The sequence below is a fragment of the Oncorhynchus clarkii genome, chromosome 31, assembly GCF_045791955.1.
Source record: "Oncorhynchus clarkii lewisi isolate Uvic-CL-2024 chromosome 31, UVic_Ocla_1.0, whole genome shotgun sequence".
In the NCBI taxonomy this organism is placed as follows: Eukaryota; Metazoa; Chordata; class Actinopteri; order Salmoniformes; family Salmonidae; genus Oncorhynchus; species Oncorhynchus clarkii.
In genome coordinates, this window is record NC_092177.1 from 29,359,123 (window position 1) to 29,375,795 (window position 16,673).

Sequence of the window (16,673 nt, forward strand, 5' to 3'; positions counted from 1 at the left end):
GAAAATTTGAGGGGAGAACTGAAAAAGCGTGTGCGAGCAAAGAGGCCTACAAACCTGACTCCGTTACACCAGCCCTGTCAGGAGGAATGGGACAAAATTCACCCAACTTATTGTGTGAAGCTTGTGGAAGGCTACCTGAAACATTTGATACAAGTTAAGCAATTTAAAGGCAATGCTACCAAATACTAATTGAGTGCATGTAAACTTCTGACCTACTGGGAATGTGGTGAAAGAAATAAAAGCTGAAAGAAAGAAATCACTCGACTATTATTCTGACATTTCACATTCTTAAAATAAAGTGGTGATCCTAACTGACCTAAGACAGGGAATTTTTACTAGGATTAAAATGTCAGGAATTGTGAAAAACGGAGTTTAAATGTATTTGGCTAAGGTGTATGTAAACTTCCAACTTCAACTCCATGCATTTATACACACTCACCGGCCAGTTAATTAGGTACACCACCCCCGTTGAAGAAAATGGTTCGCTCCTACAGACAGTGAGTCATGTGGCCTGCTATATAAAGCAGGCAGACAGGCCTCCAGTTACTATTCGATTGAACAAAATGAGTGACCTAAGCAACTTAGAGGGACATGACATGTGCCAGGCACACCGGATCCAGTATGTCAGAAAGGGCCACCCTCTTGGGCTTTTTACGCACAACAGTGTCTACAGCAGGGTTCTCCAACAGGTAGAGCTACCAGTAGCTCGCAGCTGACCTATGAGTAGCTCGCCAATCAATTCTGAAAGTACATTCATTTTTCACGTGTTCCATCGCAATCTGTCATAAAGTCCTGGCCACTATCAAATCAAAGCCATACTGACATTATCCCACCCCTGATTAGTCACTATTGGTTTAAAAAGCCAAACTTAAACTCCAGCAATATTGCCTGTGTTAGGTGTGCGAGTTTGTCCATCACTCTGTATGTAGCCAGTTAGCGCTGCTAATGATAACCGTCTTGTGGGCAGAAAGACTTTCTCCAAAAACCTCAATTAAATGTTAATTGTTAGCAGTTGCCATAGTTGCGCAGTGTCATGACAAGTGTTGCAGCAGTAGGCCTAACAGCAGAAACGTTAGAATGACACATTCCTCTCTTGCTAAATGCTCTATTAAAGGTTTATTACACTCAAATCTAAATGTGTAACTTTTTCTTTTTCAGACCTCAGAAATGGATTTCTGATGTAATTTAAGAATTGACATGGACTCAGAACATCTATTTGTGTTGTTTCTTTGAATAATTGTAATAATGAAAGTAAAAAACAGAAAATAATCCAAAACCAGGAAATAAAACAGAATTCGGGAAAATACAAAGTAATTGTATGGTGCCTGTCGTGCCAAATACAGTTTATTAACCATCTTACCAGTTATCTTGACCGAAAACACATTGTACACTAAGGACTCGAGAAAAGTAGAGGAGAAGAATGAGCCTATTTGAAAGCTATAAAAAAAATAGCTTGCAACATTTCATTTGTTTTAAGTAGCCCTCATGCTAGAAAAAGTTGGAGACCCCTGGTCTAAGGTTTACCAAGAATGGTGGGACAAACAAAAAGCATCCAGTCAGCGGCAGTCCTGTGGGCGAAAACAGCTAATTGCCGAGAGGTCAAAGGAAAATGGCAAGAGTCGCGCAAGCTAAAGGGCCAGCTACCGACAGACAAATAACGGTGCAGTACAACAGTGGTGTGCAGTACGGCATCTCGGCGATCCTAGTCCCGAATGGGCTATTGCAGCGACCACACAAGGTTCCACTCCTATCAGCTAAAAACAAGAAGCAGCAGCTCCAATGGGCACATGATCACCAATACTGGACAATTGAGTGGAAAAACATTGCCTGGTCCGACAAATCACGGTTCCTGTAGCGTCATGCTGATCCTAGAGTCTGGATTTGGCGTAAGCAGCATGAGTCCATGGATCCATCCTGCCTGGTGTCAACAGTACAGGCTGGTGGTGGTGGTGTACCGCCGTCCAATCTGCAGCAACTGCGTGACGCCGTCGCGTCAGCATGGACCAACATCCCTGTTGAACTTTTCCGACTTGTGGAATCCACACCCCAAAAAACTCAGGCTGTTCTGGAGGTAAGGGGGGGGGGGGGGGGGGGGGGGGGGGCGACCCGGTACTAGATGGGTGTACCTAATAAACAGAAAGTTGGGCCAACGGTTTCTGTCTGAATGTTTCCGAGAGCGCCACTTGCTCCTCCATAGCCGTTGCGAAGTGAACATGGACGTCACAGTACAGACATTATGTTGAATGCTAATCAATAAAAACATCTTAAAATCACTGCTCTGTTTTGCTTGTTTACAGAGGGTCATTTCATAGGGGAATTGTTATTGGTCTCTCGCTCGTATTTTTTATGAATGTTTATTATGACTATTTCTGTATTTTGAATTTGGCCCTCTGCAATTTCACCAGATGTTGTCGAGGTGGGTTGCTAGCAGAACGCCTGTGCCAGAAAGGTTCAAACGTAACCTCTTGGTCTAAATTAATGTTATATCAAACCCTTTTTTGAGGTTACCTGAGAGCAAAAACAACCTAAATATAAATGACATTTAATTAAATGTATTTGAACCACAGAACTGATTGACAATGAGTCCTATGGTGCACAAATAGCTGCCCACGCAGTGTGTCCCCGACACCTTTTAATCTGACCTCATGAAAATTCTGAAAATCAATATGAGTTTGTTAAACATTTACATTTATCGGCCATACACACACACAAAAAAACTAAACATTTGTAAGGGCATATTTAGTTGAAAAATCAAATAGATTTCAAATAACTTGAAATGAATAAGCATATGATAAATCACACCATTCCTAATACTTTGAAGGAAAACCAATTTGACTCATGGGGAGTTAATTGAGTGACAGGCAATACCAGGGGATACTGGCCTCAGAAGGGAGACTGGGGCAAATTTGATTATTCCTGTGATCTCCATCCATATCAACAACACAAATCAGACCGCTATGGAGGAGCTCTTTAACCTCTACAGGATCCATGTCCTGACCTCAGGACGGTTGAGCTAACGTAGGCTAATGTGATTAGCATGAGGTTGTAAGAAAAAAAATTATAAATGATATGGGCAGAAAGCTTAAATTCTTGTTAATCTAACTGCACTGTCAATTTTACAGTAGCTATTAGAGTGAAAGAATACCATGCTATTGTTTGAGGAGAGTACACAATTATGAACGTGAACATGTATAAATAAACTAAATAGGCACATTTGGGCAGTCTTGATACAACATTTTGAATAGATATGCAATAGTTCATTGGATCAGTCTAAAACGTTGCAAATGCACTGCTGTCATCTAGTGGCCAAAGTCAAAATTGTGCCTGGGCTAGAATAATTCATAATGGCCTCTCTTGCATTTCAAAGATGACAGCAAAACAAAACGTTTTTTTCTTTGTATCATCTTATACTAGATCTAATGGGTTATATTCTCCTAAATGTATTTCACATTTCCACAAACTTCAAAGTGTTCCCTTTGAAATGGTATCAAGAATATGCATATCCTTGCTTCAGGTCCTGAGCTACAGGCAGTTCAATTGGTGCATGTCATTTTAGGTGAAAATTTTTAAAAAAATGGGCGGATCCTTTAAAGTGTTTAGAGCGATGGGCTCCGTCAAGCATGACCAAGTCTTCTTGGAGACACAAATGGATACTTAAGGACAAAATGTTAATTCTAAATTTAAATAAAGATGGTTATGTATAAACAGAAATACAGGGACGTCTGAACGTCTCCTTATTCCACTGACGCATAAAAGACAAGTCATAGCCCATAGAAATGATGAAAGATACGAATACAGGAAAACTACTATGAAGTGTTTTGAAGAGTTGTTACCCCTTTTAACATTTAAACAATATGGTATCACTGTATGTGGACAGTACCTGTCGTGAGTGGGGCCCACGGGGCTTTCGGAGGACCAGCAGCAGGATCTCAGGCAACAGGCTGAGCAGGATGAGCAGGATGATGATCAGCCAGGCTGACACAGAGCTCAGCATATTAGCAAACACAAAGTAGAGACGCTGCTGCCGAAGGAAAGGCCTGACGGGAGGGAGAGGGTTTATAACATTCACATACGTCAGTCCAAATTCAGCAGTCACATGGTGCTACATGGCGTGCTGGCTTTTGCTCCAGCCCATCACTAATCTTTAAAAAAAATATTGGCTGAACAAGAGCCATCGGTTCTTTCGACCAATCGATTGGCCTCAATTTCAAAATGTGTATTTTTTCATATACAGTGGGGCAAAAAAGTATTTAGTCAGCCACCAATTGTGCAAGTTCTCCCACTTAAAAAGATGAGGCCTGTAATTTTCATCATAGGTACACTTCAACTATGACAGACAAAATGGGGGGAAAAAATACAGAAATCACATTGTAGGATTTTTAATGAATTTATTTGCAAATTATGGTGGAAAATAAGTATTTGGTCACCTACAAACAAGCAAGATTTCTGGCTCTCACAGACCTGTAACTTCTTCTTTAAGAGGCTCCTCTGTCCTCCACTCGTTACCTGTATTAATGGCACCTGTTTGAACTTGTTATCAGTATAAAAAGACACCTGTCCACAACCTCAAACAGTCACACTCCACTAAATTACAGGCCTCTCATCTTTTTAAGTGGGAGAACTTGCACAATTGGTGGCTGACTAAATACTTTTTTCCCCCACTGTAGACACATCCTATGCGTTTTAATCAAATCAACTATATGCACTGAGCTTCTGAAGCTCTAAGTGCACTGATGAAATAATTAAGAAACGACTAGAGGGAGTCCGACCGCAATTGATTTGATTGTGCTGCGCCTGGCTCAGACTCGCTGCGCTGTCACCAAAAAAATAAAGACAGCGAGTGACTGTGTGACTAGCACCCATTGTCTCACTCTCCTCCCTGCTGCAGCGACCACCACAGAACACCAAAAGATGTTTATGGTGCTGTCTGTGTTGCTGAAGCTGCAACAATTATAACCATTTCTGACTGAAAAGTTGTTATCAAAGTCCTTAAATTTGTTTAGGAAAAACATTCCCTATTCGCTTGGCCTCAACCTTTGCTCTTGTAACGTCACACGTATGCTGCACATGACGAATAGGGCCTGACCTACAACATATCATAATCACGTCAATAAATTGGGTAGAAACTCTGAACAATGAAACAGCAAAAAATGTGACAAATTCGAAACGGGGAATGTTTACTGGTTGCTCAGGAGGTAAAGGGGAAGTCAGATTAGTAGAATAAATATGTCTACAAAATACTGAAGATCAAGAAAAATAAGGTAAGGAGCAAATGCTGCATGCATATTATGTGTGCCAAATAGATGGTGCTACATTACAGTAACTTTTTCTGATCGTTTCAAACTATGTAAACACAACAAATTATAAACGAGTCGGTTGTAAAACAAATTCGTAAAGCCTTTATTACAGCAAAGACTAAAACAGATGCATTCATTTAGGCCTATTTATTGTTTAGGTTGATTATGCATTTGTCACTTTATTTTAAAACTAAAATGCTTGATTGCATTTCAAATCATGAATGACTTGAATGCTGTGATGACAAGAACGAATAAACGATTGATACAGTAGCCTATATACAGTGCATTCGGAAAGTATTCAGACCCCTTGACTTTCTCCACATTGTTAGGTTACAGCCTTATTCTAAAATTGATTAAATCATTTTTTCCCCCTCATCAATCTACACACAATAACCCATTATGACGAAGCAAAACCGTGTTTAGAAATGTTTACTAATATATATAAATAAATATACATTTATATTTATTTCTATGAAATATCACATTTACTTAAGTATCCAGACCCTTTACTCAGTACTTTGATGAAACACCTTTGGCAGCGATTACAGCCTCGAGTCTTCTTGGGTTCTACGGGCTCTGGCTGGGCCATTCAAGAACATTGAGACTTGTCCCGAAGCCACTCCTGCGTTGTCTTGGCTGTGTGCTTAGGGTCTTTCTCCTGTTGGAAGGTGAACCTTCGCACCAGTCTGAGGACACAATCCGGTCTCGGAGCTCTACGGACACTTCCTTAAACCTCGTGGCTTGGTTTTTGCTCTGACATGCACTGTCAACTGTGGGACCTTATATAGACAGGTGTGGGCCTTTCCAAATCATGTCTAATCAATTTAAATTTACCACAGGTAGACTCCAATCAAGTTGTAGAAACATCTCAAGGATGATCAATAGAAACAGGAAGTAGCTGAGCTCAATTTCGCATCTTAGAGCAAAGGGTCTAAATACTTATGTAAATAAGGCATCTTTTTTTTGTGCAAATCTCTCTAAAAACGTGTTTTTGCTTTGTCATTATGGGGTATTGTGTGTAGATTGCTGAGGAAATATACTTTAAAAAAGTCAAATATGGAAAATGTCAAGGGGTCTGAAAACTTTCCAAAGGCACTAAGTATTGAAATAGGCCTAAGTAAGTTACGGTATTGCCTAAACAGGATGCGCTCTTAGGCCTACAGCTGGGTGGTGTTTACGCAAGGCTGCTATACTAAGACTACTAATGACAATGACATTACTTAATATAACAATGATAATAACAACGACGAGATCAAGGATAAAGGAAGGTTATTTTTACTTTTTTCAATATACAAATTCAGACAATTTGGAACAGTTAAACGCACAGCTGTCATCGAGGCAAAGGGTGGCCATTTGAAGAACCTCAACGATAAAACATATTTTTGATTTTTTAAACACTTTTTTGGTTACTAAATCATTCCACGTGTGTTATTTCATAGTTTATGTCCTCACTATTATTCTACAATGTAGAAAATAGTAAAAATAAAGCAAAATGAGTAGGTGTTCTAAAACTTTTAACCGGTAGTGTATGTGGGTGATGTATAAAGCCAGGCACATTTAACAGTTAGGCTATTGATTATAGACCTAATTAAGTTGTGGTTTCTGCTCTCCTCACTTTTCTTAGACAATTAAGGTGAATGCTGTTTCCTCATCTCCTAACTCCACTGCTGCTTCCGCCACATTGTTCTCAACACCAACATCTGTGTTACACCATTGTTTTTAAATATAACCACATACAATTTCAGTAGCACGTCTTAGAATGGACTGCCATCCCCGCAATGGATCAGTCCACTCGGCGCGAATCAGACAGCTGTCTTGTACACCAAGATTATCATTTTTATTTTTTGCGACTGCTCGACTAAAGAAATCTCAGACGACCAACAGCCTATCGACCAGTCGACTAAATGGGGTCAGCCCTAATTGAAGTACGCACCAGAAAATCCAGTACTCACCATATGATCCCACCCCAGAAGAAGCTGAAGAACATGTAGAAGGCCAGCGAGCCCCAGATGACAAAGTGATTGATCCACGTCCAATGGCGAGTGTCCATAGCCAGCTAGAACCACAAAGAGAAGACAAGTGTTATCATTGGTCTAAAAATGTACTTCAAATAACACAATTTAGTTATAATGTGTTTTACCTTCAGCGTCACAGTGAAAACGAGGACAGTAAAAACAATCGTTCCGTACGACCAATTCCCAAACACCTGGCCATTATCCTGCAGGGCGGGGTTACTAAAGAGAAAGCGGACCCCAAAAAAGAATAAGAGGCCCTGGTAGACCCCCAGTAGTGTCCAGTACAGGAAGGGCCCCCAACCCAACATGGCATTCTTTGCTACGTCCCTAAGGAGAGAGGGAGAAAAGAGGGCAGGAAGGGAGGATGGGGAGACCGTAAGAATACAAAGACTTTGACACCACTTACCTGGCTAGTCCTAATCACACGAGAAGCCTGTGCATTCTCTACGTAGGTGCAGAATGAATAGTTTAGTTCCCAGTCCTACCTGTAGAGGGCGGCGTTGTCCATCAGGACCTCCATACAGATGTGCTGCTCCAAGAGGCTGTTGGCCAGGATAGGCATTGAGGTGAAACAGATGTTGTACATCGTCAGATAGGCTGCGTCGTAGAGAGGCTGGGGAGGACGGGAGGGAGGGGGAAGGGAGTGGAGGGATTGGGAACCAAGGGGTTAATTACACGGAGAGGAGAGACGCACACACACTAGCTACACAGCAAGAGGGCTCTATAGCCTCAAGCCCGTTGCCGTGTGCCCACATGCAACAACCCATCCTTTGATAGAGATATATATACATACATACATACATACATACATACATACACAGATGGACCTGAGAGAGCAGGTCTGAGAGGGGCATATTTTTCACAGAGCTACTGAGAGACTATTTATATATCAGAATTTAGTGTGTATACTCAGATGTGAAAATGTGGATCACCTCCTGCTAGAGTTAAACATGTGCCAAATTAATAAATCATTTGGCACATAGGCTAATACGGCCAAGAATTACTTGGTGTATCCAAGGCAATGTACTAGTCACACTGTATATAATGTGAATATCATATGTATATACTAATTTAGTCAATGCGCGTCTTAACATTTAAACATTTCTTAATTCCATTATTTTACTTTTAGATGTGTGTATTATTGTGAATTGTTAGATACTACTGCACTGTTGCATTTCACTACACCTGTAATAAGATCTGCTAAATATGTGTATGTGAACAATACAATTTGATATGTACTATATGTCATATATATATCATACTGCAGCCACTCCAGGAGATCGAGGAGAGGGGGGTGGGGGTCATTCCAACCAGAGGGGAAGAGTATGGGCGTAGACTGGAGAAGGTGCTGCGGTTCAATGGGATACTCTGCCGTTTCATGTTTAGAGCATCTTTGAACTTCAGAGAGGGGGAGCCCCAGCAGGGCCCAGACCAATACTCACTTGCTGGGAGTATCCACAGAAAAACTGGTACAAGAACTGAGGTAAGATGAAGCAGAGGTTCTGTAAACAAGAGTGTGGGAGAAAGAGCCCGAGGTTAGGCAATGGACATCAAAAGGCAACGGACATCAATGGAGGCTGCTGAATGGAGGACGGCTCATAAGTGGCTGGAATGGAGTGTAAGGGAGCGGATGGAATGATATCAAACACATGAAAACCGTGTGTTTGATACCATTCCCTTGACTCCATTCTGGTCATTTTTGTGAGCCGTCCTCTCCTCAGCAGCCTCCACTGACAGATATGACCTTTGGTGAAGAGCTTTGGTGTCCGGGTGTCAGCTAAATCACATGAGCTTGATCACAGTCCTTTATCGGCATCAGAAGACTTGGCTGTGTACAGTTGTAGTCGGAAATTTACATACACTTAGGTTGGAGTCATTAAAACTCGTTTTTCAACCACTCCACAAATTTCTTGTTAACAAACTAAAGTTCTGGCAAGTCGGTTAGGACATCTACTTTGTGCCTGACACAAGTTAGTTTTCCAACAATTGTTTATAGACCGATTATTTCACTGTATCACAATTCCAGTGGGTCAGAAGTTTACATATACTAAGCTGACTGCGCCTTTAAAAAGCTTGGAAAATTCCAGAAAATGATATCTTGGCTTTAGAAGCTTCTGATAGACTAATTGACATTATTTGAGTCAATTGGAGGTGTACCTGTGGATGTATTTCAAGGCCCACCTTCAAACTCTGTGCCTCTTTGCTTGACATTATGGGAAAACACCTAAAGGTACCACGTTCATCTGTACAAACAATAGTACGCAAGTATAAACACCGTGGGACCACGCAGCCGTCATACCGCTCAGGAAGGAGACACGTTCTGTCTCCTAGAGATGAACGTACTTGGTGCGAAAAGTGCAAATCGATCCCAGAACAACAGCAAAGGAACTTGAAGGTGCTGCAGAAAACGGGTACAAAAGTATCTATATCCACAGTAAAACGAGTCCTATATCAACATAACCTGAAAGGCCGCTCAGAAAGGAAGAAGCCACTGCTCCAAAACCGCAATAAAAAAAGCCAGACTACAGTTTGCAACTGCACATGGGGACAAAGATTGTACTTTTTGTAGATATGTCCTCTGGTCTGATGAAACAAAAATATAACTGTTTGGCCATAATGACCATTGTTATGTTTGGAGGAAAAAGGGGAAGGTTTGCAAGCCCAAGAACACCATCCCAACTGTGAAGCACGGGGGTGGCAGCATCATGTTGTGGTGGTGCTTTGCTGCAGGAGGTACACTTCACAAAATAGATGGCATCATGAGGATGGAAAATTATGTGGATATATTGAAGCAACATCTCAAGACATCAGTCAGGAAGGTAAAGCTTGGTCGCAAATGGGTCTTCCAAATGGACAATGACCCCAAGCATACTTCCAAAGTTGTGGCAAAATGGTTTAAGGACAACAAAATCAAGGTATTGGAGTGGCCATCACAAAGCCCTGACCTCAATTCTATAGAACATGTGAGGGCAGAACTGAAAAAGTGCGTGCGAGCAAGGAGGCCTAAAAACCTGACTCAGTTACACCAGCTCTGTCAGGAGGAATGGGCCAAAATTCACCCAACTTATTGTGGGAAGCTTGTGGAAGGCTACCTGAAACATTTGACCCAAGTTAAACAATTTAAAAGGCAATGCTACCAAATACTAATTGAGTGTATGTAAACTTCTGACCCACTGGGAATGCGATGAAAGAAATAAAAGCTGAAATAAATCGCTCTACTATTATTCTGACATTTCACATTCTTTAAATAAAGTGGTGATCCTATCTGACCTAAGATAGGGAATTTATACTAGGATTCAATGTCAGGAATTGTGAAAAACGGAGTTAAATGTATTGTACACCTCACTCCCGCATATCTACTGCTCTTCGGTTGGCAGAAACACAGACTTCCGTGTTACAGCTCCAAACCATGACCTCATCATGATCCTCAGTAACCAGCACAGTACTGTTTGGGCGCTCAAATATATGTGCTGCCCCCTACCTTGTAGAAGAAGTATTGCACCAGGTGGGCAATACGAACGTAGTAGAGGTGCCCGTGTCCCAGTAACAGTTTCTTCAGGTGCTTGAGCTTAGGGATGGCATAGTCACTGTTCCTCACTGCCTGGCGACCCTCCCTACCCTTTATACCTGAGACAGGGAGGACGAGGGAAAATATTAATGTAATGTTACATAGAAAAGGCACTGCCTAATGCCTTTGGTGGTCTACCGAGGTCCCGAGTCTTACCGATGCCAACGTGTGCCTCCAGGATCATACTGACATCGTTGGCCCCATCTCCGATGGAGAGGGTGATGGGGCTGCCTTTACAGTTCTTCACCATCTTTACTATCTATAGGAGAGAGAGCGGAAAAGGAATGACAGAGTTTGAATTAAATCCCAATTGGGTTCTGCATTCAAAACTAAAATGCACAGATCACAGATGCAGACATTTGTCATATTATTACCAGGTGTAATGTGTTGAATTACAGAGTGGTTTTTAAGGACATGATAACTTTTGTGCGATCCCTTAACTGTCACACTGGTTCGCCTTTAACTACAATAGCCATATGCAGTTAATCTACTTGATCTAACAGCAAGCGCCTATGACGTCACTCACCTGGGCCTTCTGTAGGGGAGCCATGCGACAGCACAGCACAGTGGTACAGTTCTGACAGATCTGGAGGAAGAGACTCTTGTAGCAGCTGGAGTTGGAGTCTGGAGAGGAGTTAAGCACCAAGGACAGAGTGGCTCCGTCTATGATGAAGCCGTAGTCCTGGTTCGCTGAAGACCAGCTCCTGGGAGGGACAGAGAATGCAGAGACGGGTTTAGATTTGACCCAAGAACACGAACTAGAGCAAAACCAGACCACAAATCCAGTCCAGGTACACAGCTGTGTTCACGTCATCAATTAGAATTCTGGGAGAGGAGTAGGTCTGACCTTCAAAACATAATTTACTACCAATTGTTATCAATTGACAACTAGCAGGAGTGGCAACAAACTCCTTTCAACCTCCAACCCTGGACTCAGTACTGACCTGGTGACCCCAGCCTTGATCGGTGGGGCGTCCTGTACTGCCCTCTTGTGGTAGTCTAGCAGCAGCTCGTGCAGGCGCTCCTCTCTCTTCCTCCCCAGGTCCACCAGGGTTCGCACCGTCAGCTCCAGCAGCTCTGTGCTCCTCTGGAACAGCCGGCAGGCGTAGCACGTGGACTTGGCCGTCTCCATCTTGTCCCCCGTCAGCACCCACACCTTCATGCCTGCTCCCTGCAGGGCCTCCATGGTCTCGGCTGCCTCCTCCTGCAACCTGGCGTAAGAGGGAGGAGGAGAAAAGGGGGGAGTGATGAGGGTTGTGTATCAGAGAATGACTGATGGGACGAGAGGGATGAGGAAGTAAGACAAACAGTGTGTGTGTGACAGTCGATGAAGCAGTAACTGAAGCGGTGGATCAGAGACAGTGAGGAGACAGGATGTTCTGGTGCTCACCTCTCACCTCTCTTCGAGGCTTTCATTTACAATATTGCAGGACTAATTGGGCAATAAACTTTGTACAGAAAACAGGACGTTGACAAAGACTTGAATAAATCAAACCCACAAATGCTGATGCTCCAGATACTCAACTAGTCTAAAGGAGGACAGTTTTATTGCTTCTTTAAATCAGGACAACAGTTTTCAGCTGTGTTAACATTATTTCAAAAGTGTTTTCTAATGATCAATTAGCCTTTTAAAATGATAAACCTGGATTAGCTAACACAACGTGCCATTGGAACACAGGAGTGATGGTTGCTGATAATGGGCCTCTGTACGCCTATGTAGATATTCCATTAAAAATCTGCCGTTTCCAGCTACAATAGTCATATACAACATTAACAATGTCTACACTGTATTTCGGATCAATTTGGTGTAATTTTTAAATGGACAAAAAAAAAGTGCTTTTCTTTCAAAAACAAGGACATTCTAAGTCACCCCAAACTTTTGAACAGTAATGTTTATCCCAAACAGTTTTACATAAACACACACACTTCAATAACTTGTGCCATAACTTCTACTGTAAGTCCCAATGCACATTCATGAAATAATTCACCCCTGAGATCATTCATGACTTTGGTTATTCCCGTCATCCAATGAATTCCTCGATGACATGTAGACTAATTTGCCTCCTGCGTAATGCACACAGGCACTTCAACAAGGAAACAGCGCGGCACTTCAGACAGAGCTAGGTTACATGATGTGATTATACTCTACCAATACTTTGATCGTTGTCTAATAATATATTTCACATTGCTAGAGCATGTATTTTTAAATGGGCAGCTTTATACACGGTAGAAACGTTGGTAACAAGTTACTAAAACAATGTAACTGGCGTGCACAACAAAACACTCAACTTGTGTCAAAACGGAATGTGCTACTCAATCCTACATTTCCTACATTCTCTTTGGTTTCAGGACTCTTAACTTTACATTGAAGAAATACAACAGAGAGTCTTTCTTCAACCAATCATTTGTTTCAGTGTCATGCTCTCCATGACAGTCGGGTGGGCGCATGCGCCTGTATGACAGCTCATATTGTAGAGCTGTCACACGCAGGGTTTTACCTCAACACATTATGGCTTCACTTCTAAAGGCTGTACCCCCAATTGGCCTCCTATTCAGTCCACTACTTTAGACCAGAGCCCTTGGGGTTAGTGCACTATATGAGTAATAGGGTGCCATTTGGGACGCAGAAATGAGTTAACCCTGACGTGACCGTGTCCGCCCACCTGTCCTCCACGGCGGTAGCGCCGATCAGGCTCATCCCGGTCTCCACCTGGTTGTACACAGCCATGAGTTTCTCCTCTCGGTCCTGCAGGGCCAGCTTGGCTTCCCTCAGCCCCGTGTCTGCCTGGTCATACTCCTCCCTGCTCAGCAGCTTGTAGGCCACACACAGCGTCCGGTAGCCCTCCTGACGCGTAGCACAAACACACATAGTACGTTAACACACACACACACACACACTCGCCGTTGATAAATGTGGTTTCTGAACGTGAGAACAATACATTTTCAATGTGCCTTTTGCAAATAAACGGGAACATGAACCTTATATGAACACAAAACGGCAGCCTCCCTGGGTACTGTGAGACATAAGCGCGCGAACATACAGACTATTAACATTGTATGAACACAAGTTAGTGAAACAGATGGGGTGGCTGTGACCCACCGTAGCGTTGCGTTCCACGTGCATGCGTATCCTGTCCACCTCCTCCTGCCTGACACGGGGGAAGATAGAGGAGTCGGCCCCCTTACAGAACAGCATGGTGTCCCCTGAGCAACCAACACAGCCAGGCAGGTTAGGGGCAGGAGTCAACACAGGGCAGAGACAAGGCAGCGACGTGGGAGGTAATTGCAGCCTTACCTGATTTGGTTCGGACTATCACACTCATACGCCTTCGCACCGGGTCAAAGTTCAACACGTGAAGCAGTTCGTACCTACAAGTTCAGAGGCCAATGTGAAGCCAACAAATGAGAACTTTCTATATGACAAAAAAAGACTAGTAAAACTCATGTATTTAACAACTTGTCATACGATGACTTACGTTTCAACATCGTTGTTTCTGTTCATCACTCTCATGTTCTTGCTCTCCATACCAAGGAATTTGAAACCGTACCTGTAGATGGCGACAAAGTGAGATGTTCTGATTCAACAAACCAACTCCCCTTATAAAAGTTGATTGCCTTATTTGATGGATTGACTAATTAATAAAAGTTGATTTGAATGCTCAGGCCCTGCCCCTTACTTCATGGCTCCCTTGACCAGTGCCACCTCGTCGGGTGAGGAGGCAATGAAGCCCCCGAGGTCCGCAGGCCCGACCGTCTCTCCATCCAGCCCCATGACGCCGTCCACCTGGTCCTCTACACCGTCTGCTACTCCATCCCCCTGACCCGTAGCCTCCTTCACCTGCACTGTGTGGCACAGACACAGAGCCCGCAGGAACAGCTCCTCCTTCTCCTGAAAAACACAGACATACTTACCAGGGGTGTGTTCATTAAGAACCAATTGCAAACAGGCTGAAACAGGGATGGACCTCCCTTAACTTTTCGCCATTGCAAAACGTTTTTCAATGAATATAATAAATGAATACACCACTAGTATTTACTTTGATATGACCTAGTAACAGCTAACACTACCTAACAACATCCATCGCTATAGGATTCAATAACACCGGTAGCAGACAGACAGTAAAACTGCCGGACCCATTAAATCACACTGGTTCTGGAACAGGTTGGGTAGCACCCACAACATGTTATCAGGCCAGAGTACAAACGTGTGGCGCTTGTTATCATGTCAACACAGCGTGATCTCCGTGGTTCCACCAGCACTCTGGGCCATCTGATACCCATATATGTTGGCCTGCCTGACTGGAATAACTGAGGGTGCAGACAACCAGTTTGTGACAGTCACCCACCCTGCCAGCCTTCTGCTGCAGAATGTTCACGGGTCCATCTGTGACACAGAAGCCGTCCAGCTCGGTGCCTGAGTCGGCGTACTTGTACTGGAAGCCGTCGATGCAGCACTCGATGAACTCCATGTTGTTCTGGGTCAGCGTGCCCGTCTTGTCCGTGAACACGTACTCCACCTAGGGGAGACAAGGTGAAACTGCAGGGTCAGACTAATACCTGTCTCACACTACTGAGCCGAGCCATGACGGAGAGGCATCTAACATAGTGGCTGGTACCATGCTGGAATAGAAGACATCTTAGCCAGCACAGTACGACTCACTACAGTACGGTTCTGGCCCTGTAGTGAGAATCAAGCATGAGACTCTCTTCCAGGGTCGTAAAAAAAAACAAAACACTTGCTGCAATTAATGGCTGGGAACAATAACAATGGGCAATTAATCCCTGACAGTTACACCGCATAAATCTAGTTTAACGAATCACCACCTTTAATTGAAGTAATCATCTGGCAAGCCGAACGTGACTGATCTACGACGCCACTGTTTGGCGGTTCAGTAAAAAGACGTCGGGAAGGCAGTCAGTCAAGTCCTATCAGGCACAGTTAGACCATTTCATATTGTGGAATTTGAGGTGTTGCTAATTTGGGTTTAGGGTCATCTCACGCCACCAAAGACAGAGGCTAAGAGCAAAGAAGCCCTGGACCACTATAGCAGTGTTTACACAGGCAACAATTCTGATCTTTTGCCCAATTATTGGCAAGAAAATTAAATCAGATTTAACCAATCTGATTTAATTTTCTTGCCAATAATTGGGCAAAAGATCAGAATTGTGCTGCCTGTGTAAACGTAGCCCATCAACACCTACGGCCTTGTTTGTACCTCTTCCCCTTGAGGTAATCACTGATCTAACATGACTGGGTAACTGATACATTACAGTACATTACATAGGATGCCTTTTCAAAGTATTCATACAGGGTGGATATCTGGCCAAATGTATGTAACACTTCAGTGGGAGTCTGGCATGTAAACTAGGGTAACCATGACCAAAGATCGCTCCTTCGGGGAAGTGGTTATGGTCTTATCAACACATGCTTAAACCCTGACCTGTCCCAGCTCCTCATTGAGGTCGGATGTGTTGACCAGAGCCCCTTCCTGGATCTCGGGGTCAAAGAAGTCCTTGTCCCAGGAGATGAAGAAGGAGCCCAGGAACTTCTGCATCTCCACCGTCACGTACATGGACACGGGGATGATGAAGTTGAACAGAACCATGAACGACAGGAAGTCAGTAAACATCTTCAGGTACTGGGGGGAGAGAGGAGGGAACACATGGAACCTCGGGTTAAAACACTTCCACAGGCTCACACTGTTAATGCTGTGCTGAATGTCATCGGTGTATTATGACTCTTGGTCAATGAACTAGGCTCATAAGGTGTTAGGTTTAAAACAATTGTTATTT

General features: G+C 43.2%; 1 protein-coding gene across 3 annotated transcripts in view; it reads right to left on the minus strand.

Moving 5' to 3' along the window:
- Positions 1-16,673, minus strand: part of LOC139390497 (phospholipid-transporting ATPase IG-like) — a 73,413-nt gene that overhangs the window by 9,763 nt on the left and 46,977 nt on the right. For all 3 annotated transcript variants that reach the window (XM_071137625.1, XM_071137626.1, XM_071137627.1), the window contains 16 exons: positions 16,322-16,519; positions 15,227-15,397; positions 14,558-14,769; positions 14,357-14,428; positions 14,176-14,249; positions 13,981-14,084; positions 13,544-13,725; positions 11,825-12,091; positions 11,407-11,584; positions 11,037-11,139; positions 10,794-10,939; positions 8,755-8,814; positions 7,798-7,925; positions 7,438-7,639; positions 7,250-7,353; positions 3,881-4,037 (listed from right to left, as the gene is read on the minus strand). In XM_071137625.1, coding sequence (XP_070993726.1) covers positions 3,881-4,037; positions 7,250-7,353; positions 7,438-7,639; positions 7,798-7,925; positions 8,755-8,814; positions 10,794-10,939; positions 11,037-11,139; positions 11,407-11,584; positions 11,825-12,091; positions 13,544-13,725; positions 13,981-14,084; positions 14,176-14,249; positions 14,357-14,428; positions 14,558-14,769; positions 15,227-15,397; positions 16,322-16,519 — 2,358 coding nt within the window. The remainder of the gene's footprint in view (positions 1-3,880; positions 4,038-7,249; positions 7,354-7,437; positions 7,640-7,797; positions 7,926-8,754; positions 8,815-10,793; positions 10,940-11,036; positions 11,140-11,406; positions 11,585-11,824; positions 12,092-13,543; positions 13,726-13,980; positions 14,085-14,175; positions 14,250-14,356; positions 14,429-14,557; positions 14,770-15,226; positions 15,398-16,321; positions 16,520-16,673) is intronic.